Source organism: Pipra filicauda, unplaced genomic scaffold (assembly GCF_003945595.2).
Source record: "Pipra filicauda isolate LSUMZ 115617 unplaced genomic scaffold, ASM394559v2 scaffold89_size2521313_pilon, whole genome shotgun sequence".
Classification (NCBI taxonomy): Eukaryota; Metazoa; Chordata; class Aves; order Passeriformes; family Pipridae; genus Pipra; species Pipra filicauda.
In genome coordinates this window covers 1,229,602-1,246,603 of record NW_024105086.1, presented here as the reverse complement: position 1 = coordinate 1,246,603, position 17,002 = coordinate 1,229,602, and the positions used below count along the sequence as shown (strand labels likewise).

The 17,002-nt window shown below is 50.3% G+C and overlaps 1 protein-coding gene across 1 annotated transcript in view; it reads left to right on the top strand.

The window, feature by feature from the left end:
* Positions 1-16,625, top strand: part of PDLIM4 (PDZ and LIM domain 4) — a 43,100-nt gene extending 26,475 nt beyond the window's left edge. Inside the window, exons 4-7 of the mRNA XM_027747709.2 lie at positions 5,921-6,099; positions 8,363-8,520; positions 12,228-12,348; positions 13,208-16,625. Coding sequence (XP_027603510.1) covers positions 5,921-6,099; positions 8,363-8,520; positions 12,228-12,348; positions 13,208-13,412 — 663 coding nt within the window. The 3' untranslated portion in view covers positions 13,413-16,625. The remainder of the gene's footprint in view (positions 1-5,920; positions 6,100-8,362; positions 8,521-12,227; positions 12,349-13,207) is intronic.
* The last annotated feature ends 377 nt before the right edge of the window (positions 16,626-17,002 follow it).

The following is a 17,002-nucleotide window of genomic DNA, read 5'->3' as shown; positions in this document are numbered from 1 at the left end:
ATGGAGTTAGTTTTAAGTTAAATTAACTAAATGTAGTATTTGCTTTAAGTTCTCCACGGGTTGCTGCTGTGCAGGGAATTTCCATGTACTTCTTTGCAAAAGCCTGGCACGGGCCATGCTGATTTTTGTGATGAACTGGGGGTTAAAGCCTCCTCGCTGGAGAGGTGGAATTTCCTTTCTTGAGGCTCCTGACCTTCCTTCCTCCCTCCCCTGGTCACAGGGTGGGCTGGGTCGTGGCTGCTCCCGGGAAAGCTGCCTTTGGGACCCCCGATCCCAATTGGGCACTGACCGGGCTGTCCCGGCGGGAGGAGGGAAAATGTTTGCCTCGTGCTTTGGGGAAAACAAAGGATGAGCTCATGCCCTGGCACGAGCCCGGGTTCCCGTCCATGGGAACTCCCAGCTCGTTGTTTGAGGACTGATTTAATGCTGATTTAATAGCACAAACATGCTGGGTCCTGACGGGCGCTGTGGGCGCCTCAGCCGTGAGTGTTTCACACCCAAATATCAGGGGTCTATACACCACCAAAAAATACTGGTCTAATTTACTGGGTGAAGAGGTTACGCACACCTTGCTGTGCACTTGTGTTTATTTTTTCCTGTGGTATAATATTGAATCATTTGAAGGCAGATTTTGAAGGGACCACTGGGGAGCCAGGTGGCTTAAGGGATAAAGTTGTGGCATTGCAGCTCAAGTCCCTCCTGAGCTCTTTAATTTGCACGAGGGCTGTGGCTTCTCCCAGGGAGTGAAGCTGTTCCCTGGAGCCCTGGGAGGCAGCAGCCTTTGGAGCCTTGCTGGTGGCCACCAGTGTGGCTGCTCCAAGGTGGAGAAATGTTATTGCTCTTTGATTGTGACAGGTTGTGCCTGAGTTAGAAGTGTGCTGGCCTTGTGCTGCACAGTGTCACAGAATGGTCTGGATGGGAGGAACCTTAAGGATCATCCAGTCCCACCCCCTGCCATGGCAGGGACACCTTCCACCAGCCCAGGTTGCTCCAAGCCCCGTCCAACCTGCCCTTGGACACTTCCAGGGATGGGGCAGGCACAGCCTCTCTGGGTAACCTGTGCCAGGGCCTCCCCACCCTCCCAGGGAAGGATTCCTTCCCAATATCCCATCTGTCCCTGCCCTGCTTCAGCATGAGGCCGTTCCCCTCTCCTGTCACTCCATGCCCTGAGCAGTCCAGCCTGTCCCGGGGCTGTGGCCGGGCTGGGGCTCCCCCAGGCTCCGGGCTGGGTCGTGTGTCAGGTGAGCATCGTCTGCGGCCTTTTTACGGGAGACCATCGGATTTTAAGGTTTGTTCTCTTACTGAAATCTGAAAAATTAATTTGGTGTTTCGCCGATGACTGTGAAAGGAGTGTAGTGAGAAGAACGTGATGCATTAAGTTTTCCTTCAGACTTTCCTTTCAGACTGTGGGATACGCTGAAAGGGGAACTTGGCAGAATATTCCAAATCTGTCTCATAAAATAACCCACACACTCTGTTTATCCAGCCTCAGCAAACTACACCTGACCTTTTTTCTTATCTTTTAATCTTCTGAGCTGAGCTAAATAATGGGATTGTACTTACTAGGGCTTTTAAAAGTTAGATTGAAGCCTGCTTAGTCTGTAAAAGCAGCATATACACAGGGCATCTGAACTGTGCTGGTGGGGAAAAATGTGTTAAAATGAGTGTAGCCTTTAAAATTTATCCTTTTCCTCCGGCTTTGGGGCAGCCTTGAATGTAAGGGCTCCCTGTGGGACTTCTTTTGAGGCTGTTGTTGGAGAACTGATCCTGCTCCCGTGGCCATTGGCCACAGTGTAAATCTGTTATTTGCATTGAAATTAAATCCGTGCTGCCTGTCCAATACACCTCCTCTGTGGGGTAATAATAAGATTTCCATTTCTGGGACTTTTGAATCAGTTTATCGGAGACAAAGCAGTGTCCTTGCTGTTGAAAATCTGGGGAGAAGGAGAGGAGGGGCTGCTGCATTGCAGTTGTCTTCAGTGCAGAGTCTGAGTTTCAACCCGAGGTTGTCGGGATGTGTCTTCAGGCTTAATTGCTTGCCACATTTGTATGAAAGGGGACTTGGAATAATGAAGGCAGTAAATTTTCATCCACAAAAAGCCCTCTGCCAGGAGAGGTCAGAATCAATTTGGGCCGAATTACCCAGGCTTGGAGCAAGGGAGAAAGAAGCCAAATGCTGGTGAGGAGCTGGAGCTCTTGAGCATTGCCATCGCTGGATGATGGACACAGGTCACCAAGCAGGGTCACAAAAGACACCTCTTCCAGGTGACTGCATGGCTGAAGGGTGCTTTGACCTCCTGGTGCACAAATAGAAACACTTGTGTCTCTAATTCAGCATTTTGGCAGCCAGCGTGTAGCTGACACTCACTGACTGTGTTCTGGTTTTGGGAGGAGGGTGGATCTGAGGAACATCAAACAGAAAGCTGCTTTGGGCTGAGCCAAGTGTTAATGGCCTTCAGCTCTGTTTGAGTCTGACGTGGCGTGTGTTTATGACAGGGGACAGGACTGGCACTTGGGATTAGGAAGTTAAACATGGTGCAGGGATCCCAGAGCTGCTGCTGGTCCTGGCCAGGCAGATCTCCCCCCAGCACTGCACCAACGGGCAGATGGAGGCTGGATTTGGGGATCAGAGGTGCAATTTTGGAGGTGTTTTTGGCTCTGCAGCTAGTGGGTCTGCTTAAGAAGCCAGGAAGGCTTCTTAAGAGACACCAAAACTATCAAAGCCCTTCCAAATCATGCCAAGGGTATCGGGGCTTGTGTGGAGGTTGTAGGAAACGATGCTGGCCTGTCAAATTAGCAATCCTCTGTTTTAATCTCTGTCTGGAAAAAGGAAATCATCCTGTTTGTACTTCTGGTCTTTTAAGAGTCTAATTTATAACACACCAAAGTGAATGAACTTTTGAATGCTTTGAATCAGAACATGAAGTCTGATGTTCTCTGAAGCTCTGTTTAAAACCTGTTGTCTCTAGAGCTAAAGACTTGCCGTTGAAAAAAGATGGAAGGACAAACAGGACATTTTGCAAAATGTCCAAAAAAACCCAGGCAAGCTTGAGAAAACAAATTGGGGGTTTCTGGTTTGTAGGTTAAAAGGGTTCTCCATGGTGAAACTCCCCAGGCCAGCTCTTGGGAAGGGTTTGCAAACTCTCTTAGTTTAATAAAGGCCATAAAGAGCAGGAAGAAAACCCAGCAGAGAAAAGCAAATTAGGTCCCAAGGGGAGGAAACTTTAACTGATCTTGAATTGGAGAACTGGCAAGAAATCCACCTGGTTCTGGGTTTCTGAGGGTGAACATGTGACTGTTTTGCACGAGGAGAAGCCTCGCAGAGGTCTCGGAGCCTTTGAGGAAGAGCAGACTGAGCTCTGGTCTGGGAGCAGCTTTTTGTGCAGCAGGAAAGTTGTGCAGCAGAGCAAAGGGGAGCACAGGAAGGCACAAAGGGCTCTCAGGAGGTCAGTGCTTCCCACAGCACCAGTGGCTGCCCCAGCACAAAGCTCAGCTCTCCAAAGCCTACACAGAGTGGTGGGAAAGGCCTGAGGAGCTTCATGTCCCTGGTCTTGGTCTGGGAGGTGTTGAGGAGCCCCTTGATCCCTGTGGATGCTGCTGGGTCACCTGGGGCTTTGTAACAGGGCTGAGCAGAGCAAAGAGGAGCTGCCACCAGCACGAGCATCCTCCTCCCAGGGGCACAGGGAGCTGGTGGCAGCTTGGGACATGGAGCAGCTCAGCAGTGCAGGAGGGGCTCTGCTTCCTCCTGCTCCCACCCCTGGGCTCCCATGCCTTTTGGAGAGTGCCCAACCAATAGGTTTTAGCTTTATAGCAACAGTTGGTCTCGATGAACAAATTGCTGAGCTTAACAGGGACGAAGGGGCGACGCTTTACAAACTGCCTTGGATTAAAGCAATCCATGGAGATGATGGTCTGTAGGCCCTTTGATGGAGGAGGTTTCCATTCCAGAAACAGCTGCCAGTCGCATGGTCCCCAGCCAAGGGGTTGGATGGCCCCAGTGTGGGGGAGCCCAGGAGGTCAGAGGAGAGAAGAGGACCCTGCCCTCTCCTCCAGCATCCATGGACCGAGTGTGAATCTGAGCCCCAGGCCACAGATAATTAAAGATAGTGGTTTTCTAAAAGCATCACTCCATAGCTCTCAATGCTGTTAGCCACATGGGTTGTTACCTTTTTCCCCCCAAATGTTTATGATCCTTCTTTTCCTCTCTGCTTCATGGTCGAGAGTGTTTTCTTTATTTCCCTTGAAATAATAATGTAAATCTGGGAATTGGAAACCCGTAGCCTGCTTGTATATATTTTTTTTAAAGAACATAAATTGGGGAACAGTTAAAATTATATTATTCCTGGCAGCAAAATTCCTTTTTTAATAGACAATTTGAAGTTATTATGTTGGAAGCAGTTTTCCCCACGTGTGTGTGCATGCATGGTGTGGAGGGAACTGTGCCAAGAGGGCTCCAGGCAGCTTCTGAGGCAGTGGAAGTGCTGGGAGCTGGGGGCTGCAGTTTTTCAGCTGATGGTAGAAGAAACCCTCAAAGGCTCCATCTTACAGTTCTTAATTAAGCCCAGTTTTATCAATGAGCATTTTGCCTTGGGAAGAACTGAAGAATTGGACTGTCAGGATCTTTTTTCTAGCAGGATCTGGTTTTTATTTCTCTTAGCTGTTCATTTTTACAAGGTTTGGGAGCACCAGCGTGTTCTCCTATGCACCAGTGATAGACATTTGTTTCCAATTAGTATTTATTGGATTATTTTAGTCAAAAGTAAGCTTTGTATCAGAGCCCCACAATATGCACTTTGTTATTTGTTCACAGGATGGTGTTTTCTTTTCCTGGTTTTTCATCAGCTTCAGTCTGCTGAAAAGCTGGTGTGAGGCAGCCTGGCTGGGGACCTGCCCTGGAACAGATTAAACCAGATTAAACAGATTCCAACCTCTTACACAGCGTCTGTGTCTTCCATTGGTACAGGCATGTTTCTGACTCACATGGCTGCAAACAGCAGCCAACGTGTGTCCAGAGGCTGTGTCCAGCTTTCTGCTGCTTTTCCCAGTTGCTGGAATTAGCTTATCTCCCCAGACTGAGTCTTTGCAGGTAAAGCCTGGCTCATGGTGACATTAGCAGCAGGTACTGCTGGGTTTATGGGTGTGCACAGGGCTGACTAACAGCCTTGTACACTCTCATATAGATGGAATTCCATATATGTGCAATAACACATAGGTAATATTTTACATGGGTAAAGTAACATGGAAAATTTTTGGTTTAATGTCATCTGAGGTCATGTGACAAAAAGATTTCCATAGTTTGCCTTGGGACTTTAAAAGCAAATGGAAATATGAATGCCCAGCTAAACCCTTGACTGATGTGTTTCTCACCCTGTAAATGACTGATCTTATTTGGAGAGAAAACCTCCCACAATGAACATGGATCTTTGTGGTCAAGTGTAGCTGCAAGTGAAAATCCCAGGACTGGTCCCTTGGCTTCAGGTGTTGCCCAACCTGCACGTGGAGCTGCTGAGCTTGGGCTTATCCTGTTTTGCTGATGGAAATGGGAGCCATGGCCCTGAAGTCGGGAGCCCAGCAAGTGTCCTGGGAGTGGTGGAAGCAGAGAAATGAGAAGCAGACTCACAGCCTTTCTTTTGAGGAAATAACAAATACGCTCGTACAGGAGAATAAATGCAGGATATTTGGCAGTGGCTCACGGTGGAGAAACAGTAAAATGCATTTGGTTGGGGACCGAGGGGAGCTGTGTAGATTCAGCACGATTTAACTGCAGGTCAAGCCTGGGTTTTCTTTTTCCTGCTGCACATCTCTGTTTTCCACAGCACGTGTAAAATGTTGTTACTGCGAACCGCGTGTCCCAGCGCGGCCGCTCCGTGCACATCGCACGCTGTAAATCTCAGGATTTTCTGGTTTTCCTCTCTTCCAGGACAATGGCCCTGCCCAGAGCAGGAGGTCGGTGCCCCTGGGGGCTGGGGGCAGCCCCCTGGACAAGCAGCAGGTGCTGAACGTGCAGCACCACCAGCCCCCCCGGCTCTACCCCAACAGCGGCCCCGAGTCGGCGCTCCCGGCCCAGCTGGGCGGGCTCCACATCTCTGCTGCACACAGGTAGGACAGGGCAGGGCTCACACTCTGCCTGCACTGCTGCTCCTGCCAACTTGGCTTGGGGGGTGCATGGGGGCTGTGGTGTTCCTGGAGCTCCAGAGAGCGTGGAATCTTAGAACCATTTCAGTTGGAAAGACCTCCAAGATCAGGTCCAAGCGTTGACCTGACACTGCCAAGGCCGAGATGCTGGGCTGGGCTCCTGCCCCATTAGTCAGGGGTAGGTGGGTTGTCCAGCCCTGGCACAGGCTGCTGAGGACAGTGGTGGAGTCCCCAGCCCTGGTGGGATTTAACAGATGTGTGGATGTGGCACTTGGTGGTGGGTTTGTAGTGCTGGGGTTAACAGCTGGACTCGATGACCTTGGGCTTTTCCAACCTAAACAGTTCTATGATTCTGTGAGTGTCACAGACATTAATATCCTGGTTTTTTCGAAGTGTATATCTGGGACAGGATGGAGGGTGCTGCCCTCCTAGGAGTGGGGATCACCCTGCTGCAGACCCAGGAGCAAACACCTGTCCTGGGAGCTGGAGGTATCCACCAAAAAAATGAACCCCAGTAACTGGGATGTTTATAAATGTAAGATCTGCTCAGTGCAGCTGTCCAGGAGGTTGGGGAATAAATAATGCTCCTAGGAAAGAAAAGGCTTTTGCATAGCCAAGAACGGTTTGGTTGGATAACTCAGACTTTGAGACAGGCCAGGTTGTGGGCTGGGATGCTTTTGTATGGATTATATGGATGCTGATTTATGTTCCTCCAAACTGGCAAAATATCCTGCAAGAAAGCAATGTCTGTATCTCATACGAAGAGCAAAGAGAGTTTCTTTTCAGCTTGGGAACTCTGTGTCTCCACGAATTTGTATTTCAGATGCTGCAAGCCAGCTTATTCCCCGTGCTGCTCTGGGGAAGTTAATGAAGTTGGAAAGAGAGAACTGCACAAAAAATACAGAGAACAAAATCTGGTGTTACCTGTGTGTGAGCCAAAAGCCAGGAGATTCACTTGGGTCTTTGAGCAGAATTGGGGCAGGAGTGTGTTCTCTTTGATTTGGTGCTCGGTGAGGCTGAGCTGGCCAAACCTGCCCTTTTTCACTGAAACTGTGTGAATTGATGTGGGAGAGGGCTCTAGCAGGGCAGGCAGGCACTTGGGGCCCTCCTGAAGGTTTGGGCTGGCCGGGTCTCACAGGGATGGATCCATGGCTCAGCCAGGATGGCCCTCACCTCCCACAGGGAGCAGGATTGCTAGGGAGTCACTACCAGAAAATGGAGCTCTGGCCTTTCTTTGAAAGTGACTTTTGTTGGGCTTTTTTTTTTCCTCTTTGTTTGTTTGAAAGTGAATGTTATTTCTTTTGTTTATTTGTTTAAGCTGACATGAATATAATACTGGTGGAGAAAATGAACCAGATGATAGCTAAAATATGTGAAGCTGATGGAGTTCAGGGCTCTTGCTATTTTTATTGGTTTTATAATGACCTTGATGACCTCCTCTGTAAAAAGGAAAAGGAGCCCCTTCCCCTGGAGCTGTGCTGTGCATTGGGGCCTCTGGAGCACAACAGCACTTGGACTCAGCTCTTCTCAGCAGGACTTTTAAATATTTTTTATTCCAACTACGCTTTTCATGCTTTGATGTATTGAATGAACTGGAATAATGGTTTAAATTGCTGTTTGTTGTCTGTGTATCCCAGCTATGCCATGTACAGACCAGGAGCAGCTTTGGGTAGAGATGCTGGAGGGCAGAGGGGGGTCATGGGGCTCCCTCCTGTGTCCCCCCCAGTGGTGGGGTGGTTTTCTCCGTTGAGCTGTGGGCTCTGTTTCTGTACCCACAGAAACACCAGCTTCCCCAGAGGCACCTGTGGGTGCTGAAGGGCTTTGCTGCCGTGCCTGGCACACACTCTGGATGCCCTAACAAGGGCTGGGTGCATCTCCTGGCCCTACATAGTTAATGAAATGCATGTTTTACCCATTCTTTCAGTAAATGCCATGGGTGGCAGAGCAATTTACAGTGTTTGCAAGCAGCTGCCCTCTTTCCTGAAGGCATCTGGTAACTGGGCCAGCTCTTGCTGTGTTGCTCAATTGGAGCCCAACAGGGAACAAGTTTAACCTCCCTGGTTCAGCGGCTCTTCCTGGGCCAGACGTCCCTCCAGGCAGGGAAACACATGGGAACAGAGGTGCTTCATTGAATCTGTGGGAATGTGGAGGTTCCAATACCGCCCTGATGAGCTGACAGGAGCTGTTTCTATTTGACTTGAGCCTTTCTTTCTTTGCTTTAAAACAGCATTGACCCCGTGAAGTCTCTCCCACGGAACAGAAATGGGATTGATGTGGAGTCAGATGTCTACAAGATGCTCCAGGACTATGAAAAGCCCGTCTCAGAGCCAAAGCAGTCTGGATCCTTCCGATACTTACAGGGCATGTTGGAGGCTGGCGAGAACGGTGAGGAGGTTGGCACCCAAGTGCCCTGTGAGGGGGGACCACCGGGGTGGCAGGTTTCAAATTGGGCTTTCACATACTCAGGCTTACCAAATTGTGTGGCTGACTCGAGCACCGTGTGAAAGCTGGATTTGCAACCAGTGTGGCAGCTGTTTCTCTGCGAAGGTTTATGAGACACGATGGCCTGAAGCGGTTGTGTAAGATCACCCTCGGAGAACTGGGTCTGGTTAAGTAAATGGCATTTGCATAAGGACGTGGGATGGTCCTCAGCAAGGCAGGGATAGAGATCAGGAGCTCTTGGCTCGCTTTTCAGGTCTGTCACAGCTTCCTGCCCATGTCGTTAACACATTAAATAATAAGATCCCCAAACTATACATTTCAGTTTCTTTTATTTGCCTTTCAGCCTTAAGTCCATTGGGGCTTTTATGTTCAAACTTTCAGGCTTTGCTTTACGATCATTAGGGCAAGACTCTTCTTTCTGCTTCCTTCCAGGAGCCTCATACCCCAATCATGTGAATCCAGGAATTTAGATTTTATGGGAAAATACCAACTGCTGCAAATCTCATTATGAAGCTGTGAGAGGTAGCAAGTTGGGCTTTTGCACTTTGGTTTCTGTGTGTATAAAGTGATGAAGTCTGTTCTTTGACTAGAGGGATGTTGGTTCTTGCTTCACAAGAAGTACAATTGCAGATAATTTCTGAGCACTGTGGGTTTCCACCAGTACTGGTTTTCTCACTGGGACTGAGGCATAGCTGCAAAGCATGAGAGGGATCAGCCTTGGAAGCACTGGGTGTACCTTTACAGTATATTTAATATTAATATTCCAGCCCCTGGACTGGCAGGAAAACTGATGTTAAATACATGCTCCAGTTGGACTTTCAAGTCCTTCACCAAGAGCAAGGACGAGTCTGCTGCTCCCCCAGGTCTCCTCATTAGGAAGAAGCAAATGGGAAGTGACTGTGTTAATCCCAATTAGTAACACTGCTGCCTTCCTCCCTTCTCTGTGCCAGGGAAAGGGAATAAAAGCTTTACTGGTTTGCTCCTGCCTTCCCCTGCATCCTGCAGCCCTGGGCTGGCAGCAACCCAGTGCTGAGAGGAGGGGAGAAAGAAAAGGCTGCGGGCTGGGGGAACGGAGGACAAAGAGGTGCCAAGGCAGTCCCCACATCCTGGGACTGTCCCAGCCAGTCCTGGCTGTCTGCTCATCCCAGCCCTCTCTTGGCACCAGCCCATCCCCAGTGCAGCACCACGTGTTCTGCTGGAGCCCGAGCTGCTGTCGGGTACCAGCCAGCATGGGACAGGCTGGGGCAGTCACTGTCACCTCCCAGGGCTCTGCCACCCTCCCTGCCCCTCAGCTGTGTGCAGGGGACGTGTGAGTGCCTGCAGGCACAGCCTCACTCGTGCCTTGGTCGTTCCGACGCTGTTTATTCATAAGGGATGAGAAATTAAGTGAAAAGCATCTCTGCTGGCACAAAGCTCTCTGATGTTCCAGCACGCTCTCAATCCCCAGGAGTGTTCCTGGCTGGGTTGGTTTACAGCTGCCACCCCTGCTCCTTTTTCCTTAAGCCTAAAATTATACATTTTGACCCTAGCCTTTTAAAGTCAAGCTCTCCTCTCCAGAGGAGCCGAGTGTCTCAGACAACAACCTGTTTTATATGGAATGTGTTTCTGCTGGAAGCATTGCAGCCCCATCCCACCCCCTTAGGGAGCAATGCTTTGTGCTGGGGTGGAGGCTGGAGGAACAACAGCACTTAAGTGCCCATGGCCCAGGAAGGAGGCTGGGGAGAGCCTCCTTCACTGCAGCCATAACGGGGACAGCAATGGTTGAGGTTGTGGAATTAAAGCATCTCCCTGCCTTGCTGAGGACCATAAATCACAATGAGACTGTGGGCTGGTAAGTAGAAGGAAACAATCCATCGTTTGGGAAGATGGGAAGCAGCCCTCTCTACAGGGTTCATTTTGCTGTAAAATCTTTTTCTTTCTCTTCCCCCCCTTTCTCTTCTTTTTTAAGCAGCTTATCCAAGCACTCAGTATGAGAGACAGTGACAGCTTAACTGTTAAATGTTGGCAGATGAGCATGTCTAGTCCAAGCACTCCTTGTCTCCCGCTGGGGGAAGCCAACAGCTCCAGCAGCTGTTTCAGTTTATTCCCAGCAAGGCAGCGGAAGGACTTGATGGAGGCTTGGCTGGACCCAGCTGAGCACTGGGGGGAACCCTGGGGTGGAGCAGCCCCCCTCTGCTCCTGGGCAGGCACTCACATGTATCAAGGCTCTTGGCATCACCAAACACTGTGTTATACCTTGGGAAGTGGGGGTTGGTGGGGAATTGGTCCTTTTTGGTTTTGTTCCCTTGGCTGGGAGCGCTGTCAGCATTGGCCCCTGGATCAGAGCTGTGGCTGGAGAGGGGGCTGTGGTTGGGGGTGCCTGTGCACCCCAGGGGGAGTCGGGTGTGCACCCTCCTCCCAGGCAGGCCCAGGACAGCAGGCTTCCCTGGGCACGCTGGATGGGGGAGCAGGGATCTCTCCATGGAAGGAGCTTTGCTGAGCTCTGCCCTTCCAAGTGTACCATGTGAACTTGCACGGGGTCAGGGAGCAGCCAGGAGTGATGAAGCACTGGCTCCAGGCACTAAAAATTCCCTCTAGGAAAGGCAGAAACATTTCTGGGTCCGTGGGAGGTGCTTCCACTGGATTTTGCTCTAAAGTTTCCAAAACCAGAACAATGCATGCAGACACCTGGGTCAGACATGCCTGTGCCCTGCAGAGACTCCCTGGGCTTGAGGGCTGGAAGCAGTCACTGAAGATGGACTGAAATACTCTGGAAGCTCAGGAGAGTGGGAAGTCAGAACACTGGAGAACGGCTTGTTCATCCAAGAGCTCCTCTACTGCTTTTCCAAACTCTGTCAGCTGATGGACTAAAATACATTGTCCTTTTTCATGAGCTTTTCCCTTCTACAACCTCAGGCCGTCACAGAGGAACCACAGATCAATACCTACCAAACAGACCAGTCAGTTGTGAGCCATGGAAAACCGTGCAGTGGATTCTGGAAGCTTTTAAGTGTCCCAGGGGTTGGCAACAAGTGTGTTGGTGTTGTCCAAAATACAAGGGCAGATGGTAGATGGTCTGTAGGGAGGGGGCTGCAACACTGAAAACTCTGCTCTGATATTGTTCATATGCCCAAAATCTTCATTGCTTCCTTTCCTGTGTTGGACCTTTCTATGAAAGGAGGCTTAGTGGCCCAGAAGACCTTATCTTCTATCACAATATTTTGGTTTAGATAATTTGAGCTTAAATGAGCGCTCTAGGAAGAAAAATGCATGTGATTCTATTACTGTTTGTTTTAATTTGCCTCATTCTCCAAAAGGTTTTCCTCTCTATCTCCTTGAGTGACAGTGGATCTACCAAGTGCACCCAAAATGTTGGTGTGATGGAACCTCTCCTTTCTGGAGCTTTTCTCAGCTCTTTGCTATTTATCTTTCTCAACTCACTAAACAGTATTACACCCAAATTCGCCTCCTATCTCTAGATCACAGCTGCTTTGCCTTTTGACAAGGTCCAGGTACTGAGCTGGTGCTGTCCCAGAACTTCCAAGGAAGTTGCAGGTTCTCTTGTGGCAGGCAGAGACTCATCTGACTCCTTAAAAAAAAAAAAAAAAGCAAAACCAAAGCCGTGAGAGATGGAGTTTTCAATCCATTTATCTGTTTATAACTCTTGGCAGGTGAAAAGCTCGACAGACTGAGCAGCCCCCGCAACATGAAGCCCCCGGTGCCGAAGCTGGGCGGGGCCATGTCGGGGCTGCAGATGCTCCCGGAGTGCACCCGCTGCGGGAACGGCATCGTGTAAGTGCCAGGCCTGGAGAGCCCCGGGCAGGGGACACGGCCGGGGTGGGTCCTGCCGGGCACACGGGTTGGGGTTCACAGCAGAATACATTCAGGCCCCTTTCTGGGTTTTTTTTTTTTCTAACCTTATATAAACCTGGAATTGAGGAATACATTTTGGATTGCCCCTTTTAAGGGAATCTCACAGCAAAACAGGGGTGATTGATGGGGTGGTTTCTGCCCTGCTTATCGTAGTAGCTGCCCAGGGACTATGAATAGCAGCGTGGAGCTGGCACTTCGCTGCCTCACAGAGGGAGAAACGCCTTAAGGGTCGAGTAGAAGAGGGTTGTGGGTTAGTTTTGTTTGCTTGTTGAAGAGTTGCTCTCTGACAGATGGATGTTGGGTCTGATTTCAGAGAATACAGGCATTTTACTGCTCTGTTCTGCTGTAATTTATGGTCTGTCGTGATTTATGTTCTGTTGTAATTTACATCCTGCTCATGCCAGCCCTGCTGGCTGAGTGTGGGCTGTGCCAGCCTGTACCCGTGTTCCTGCTGGTGCCGTGGGCTGAGGGTCTGTGCACGAGCTGCAGTGCCACGGCTGGTTCCTGATGTGCAGGGCCAGGCTGAGGGCACATATTTAGGGCTCTGCTTTGCAGCGAGCTGTGGGGCAGTGCTGCAGCACACGGGGTGTCCCTTCCTGCAGAAATCCCGTGGAACCACTCCTGGAGCAGCGTGGCAGCTTCGGGTGGGCTGAGGTGTCGGGATGGAAACCCACGACAACCCCCTGACATGTCCCTGAGTGCCATCTCACTGCAGGCAGCAGGACAAGCTGTCGGTGCTCGTTCCCTGTGTCTCACTGAGCTCTCCCCGTCTCTCCAGGGGCACCATCGTCAAGGCTCGGGACAAGCTCTACCACCCCGAGTGCTTCATGTGCGACGACTGCGGCCTCAACCTGAAGCAGAGGGGGTATTTCTTCATCGAGGAGCAGCTGTACTGCGAGACCCACGCCAAGGAGAGGGTTAAGCCCCCCGAGGGCTATGACGTGGTGGCTGTTTATCCCAACGCTAAAGTCGAACTGGTCTAAGCCTGGGCTGTGCTCTGCAGAGGTCGGGCCGAGCCCAGAGCCCACCCACGTCCTGCGCCGGCTGCGATCACCCCCGGCTACCACAGCCCGAGGCAAACTGCCTGCTCCCAGATAAAGCCCTGTACACTTGGGATCTCCGGGGGATGGTGTTGAAAGCTTAAGAACAGGTTTTTCCCTTCTTTTTGACACTCTGCTTTTTGGGTTGCTGCGTTGGGTTATTAGTCTGTGCCATAACCTTGTCCAAGATCTGTGTAAATATTGATTAATTCTCTACTCTGTTTCATATAAAACCAGTATTCCTTTTTTTTGTGTGTGTGCCCTCCCTGTAATTAAAAAGCAAGGAAGATGTTTTAAAAGCTCGAAGAAAATAAGGCACTTTAACAAGAGAAGCTGACTCCTATATCCTGACCCTAATCTCCTGCCCTGTCATTGTCCCAGGTATTAAAAATTGACCCCCTGGGAGTCAGGATGTGGTATCAGTGGGTCCCCAGCTCAGCCCCATCCCAGCAGCTGTGCTAAGGAAGGGTGATCTCTTAAAGCACTAATTATAGTGAAATTCTCTGGATCGGGGCACTGCAGTTGGAGGCTGAGACAGACTGATTAGAGCTCCCCAAGAGATCTCCACACTTGAGCCTGTGACAAGGCTTTTCTCTTCCTTTTTCCGCTCCTAATTCAGTTGTTTTCTGTCACCTAATCACCCAAGCACACCTTTAAAGGACACTGAAATAGCCTGGAGCACCCTTTGGATATCCCCACTTCCCGCACTCCTGCCCCAGCTGCCCTTGCTTTGGCCATTCTGACTCTTCCCGTTTTTTGCTGTATTTTTGTAGTCCTTTATTTCTAGATCCTCAGACTGCTGCCATCTGGGTCTGCCTCCCAGCAGGGAGAGAGGGATGAAATCCCTCCAGGCACTTGGGGAGTAACTGGAGCTGGGGTGAGTCCCAAGGCAGCAGGATTAGATTTATACCCATGTCCCAAGGCTGTGCTTTCAGTCAAGTCCATCATCCACTTTATTTGAGGGGAAAAGTTTTTGTGGATTTTGAGATGTTGCTTTTTTTAGATAAATGTGGTTTTTTGCGATGTTGCTTTATTAGAGAAATGTGGTTTTTTTCATGTTAGTGCTTGGAGGAGAGAGAGTTTAGTCCCCAGCTGGGTGCTGCTGTGGGTGGTGATGGGAGCCTGTGTTCAGTACCACGAGGTTATTTCTGCTTTGCAACAGCCTCCCTGCTCTTTCTCTTCACTCTGGGAGAGGGAGGATGTGGGGAAGAAAAATAAAATGTCTGTGCTCACTTTCCTTCCAAGGAGAAGGAAAATAAGAAATGGGGTGATGGGCAAAGCACCCCTTCCCCTTCTGGCTCTCCATAACAGGGAAAATTGGGACTGGAGGAGGGTTGGGAGCATGATCCCAGTTGGGGCTGAGCAGGCAATTTCTTCCTTACAGGTTCTGCACCTCAGAAGGGATTTTAGGGTGTTACTGAGCTACATCTAGACCTCTTCACACAGAGATTTGCAGGGACTGAGCAGCTCCTGTCCAGCTGCAATCCCCACACGTTGCTGGGTCAAACTCTTGTGCCTGTAGCTTGAAAGTTCAGGCTTCCCCCAAACCCAGGAGTAAATGCAGCTCAACTGAGTGATGGGGAACTCATGACACAAATGGCACAGGGGCTTGTCTCCATTTTCCAGGCAGATGGTCACAGCTGCCAGTGGTGCTGTTTGTCACTCCCTGGGGCTCTTGTCCCTGTTTGACTCCACCTGCATGGTGGCCATGTCCTGTGGGATGCCAGGGGTCTGCAGCCCTGGCACAGGGAACACCAAGAAATTCATAAATTGGTTCATTGCCTTCATTTTAAACACCCCTCTGAGCAGGCTGCTGGCAGGGCACCCTTGGTAGTCTTGCTTGGCTGCCATACCAGTACAGCACTGGGACTGCTGGGCATGGGGCTTTGCTTTCAATTTGACCCCAAGTTCCCACAGATCAGTTTTTCCACATGGCATCTTGTGATACCCCTTCTCAGGAGTAATCAATTCACTTGATCCCCCTGTGGAGCTTGGAGCTGCCTCATACAACCCCATCCCAGGGCACACTGATTCCTGGCTTCAGGCACCTCATTCCCATTGTGGGGTTTGCAGGAGCTGCCACAAGCGAGTGTCACCTTTTGTGTCACCAGGTAATGCTGTTTAACTCTGTAAAACATGGGGAGGGTGCATTTTGTATCAAATACAAAATAAAAGTGTACTGTTTGGTTTATCACTTAGCTTGGCCTTTGCCTGGTCCCTGGTGGGTCTCTCCTGGGGCAGGACTCCTTCATGTGGGGATCTCTCAGCACCCAGGTGAGGAGGACATGGGATAAACTTCAAAAAGCATCTTGGAGACAGCTGAGCTTTTCACGGGGCACTGAGAGCTTGTCTGAAGTTTGGCCTGTGTTTTGGTGGGGAGTTGGTTGTGTTTTTAACTCATGAGACCTTCCTGGGACCCTGCATCCTGTAGGGTGTGGAGATGGGAAGGGCCATCGTGTCTGCACTGGTGCCTGGCTCCTGTCCCCAGTGTGACCCAGCTCCTCCTGTGATGGTCCAGAGCTTCACCACATCTGCCCCTGCACAAGGCCAGTGACTTGGGGTTTTTGGCAATGTTTAACCAGTCCCAGTGACACTCCAAGGGAACCTGCTCCTGCCTGATGGCCCAGGCTGTCACCAGATGGGACCCACGGCTCTGTGGGGCTGGGGCTGTCACTGCCCTGCCACTGCTGGAGTGATCCAGGCCTTCTTCCCAAGAGGAGGTTACAGCTGACCCTGGGAGCACAGAAGCCCATGGGTCGTGGGAGTGTGGGGGACTGGGAGGTGAGGGCAAGCTGGGATGAGCAGCCCTGTCAGAGGGATGTTTGCTTCTGTAGCTCAGTCCACATGGGGCTGGTTTTAATAGCTGATGGGGATTTGAATGTGGTTTTAATAGCTGATTGGGATTTGATTCATTGGTGTGTGGGAAAGTCAGAAGGGATGTGAGGTAAGTGCCTCCAATAGATGTTAACCTAAAAGGTTTTATTTGGCAAGTGTTCATATATGGAAATTGTTGCTTGTATGTGCCTAAAATATTTAAAAGACAAAGCCTCTGAGGATCTGCATGTGGCAGGAAAGATTTCCATAGTGTGGGGCTGTGTAACTCCATGTCTAATTAGTGCACATATTCAAATAATTAACATGCTTATGACTCTCCAATTAGTGGTTTTCTTTTCACCCTTGAATGCACACATGTGATGGGTGTGTTTCTGTGGTTTAGCCACTGCCCTCCCTGGCCCCTCTGCCCTGGGCATTGCTGCTGGGGGGGCTTCAGCCCCACAGGGTGATCCCCAGGGGCAAGACTGGGGGGACACGGGGGCCTGAGCAGCCTTGGGGTCCCCCAGACCTCCTGCTGCCCACACAGACACTGTGGCCAGCCCAACACGGGGAGCCTCCTCCCTGCTTTAGAAAAAAAGAGGTGTAAGCTCTGTGATGAAGCACAGCATTTATTAACTAAAAGTGGGATCCGGGCCAGTCTGATTCAAGTTCTAATTGTTTAACTTTTTCCATGTATCATCATTAAAGTTTCCTACTTA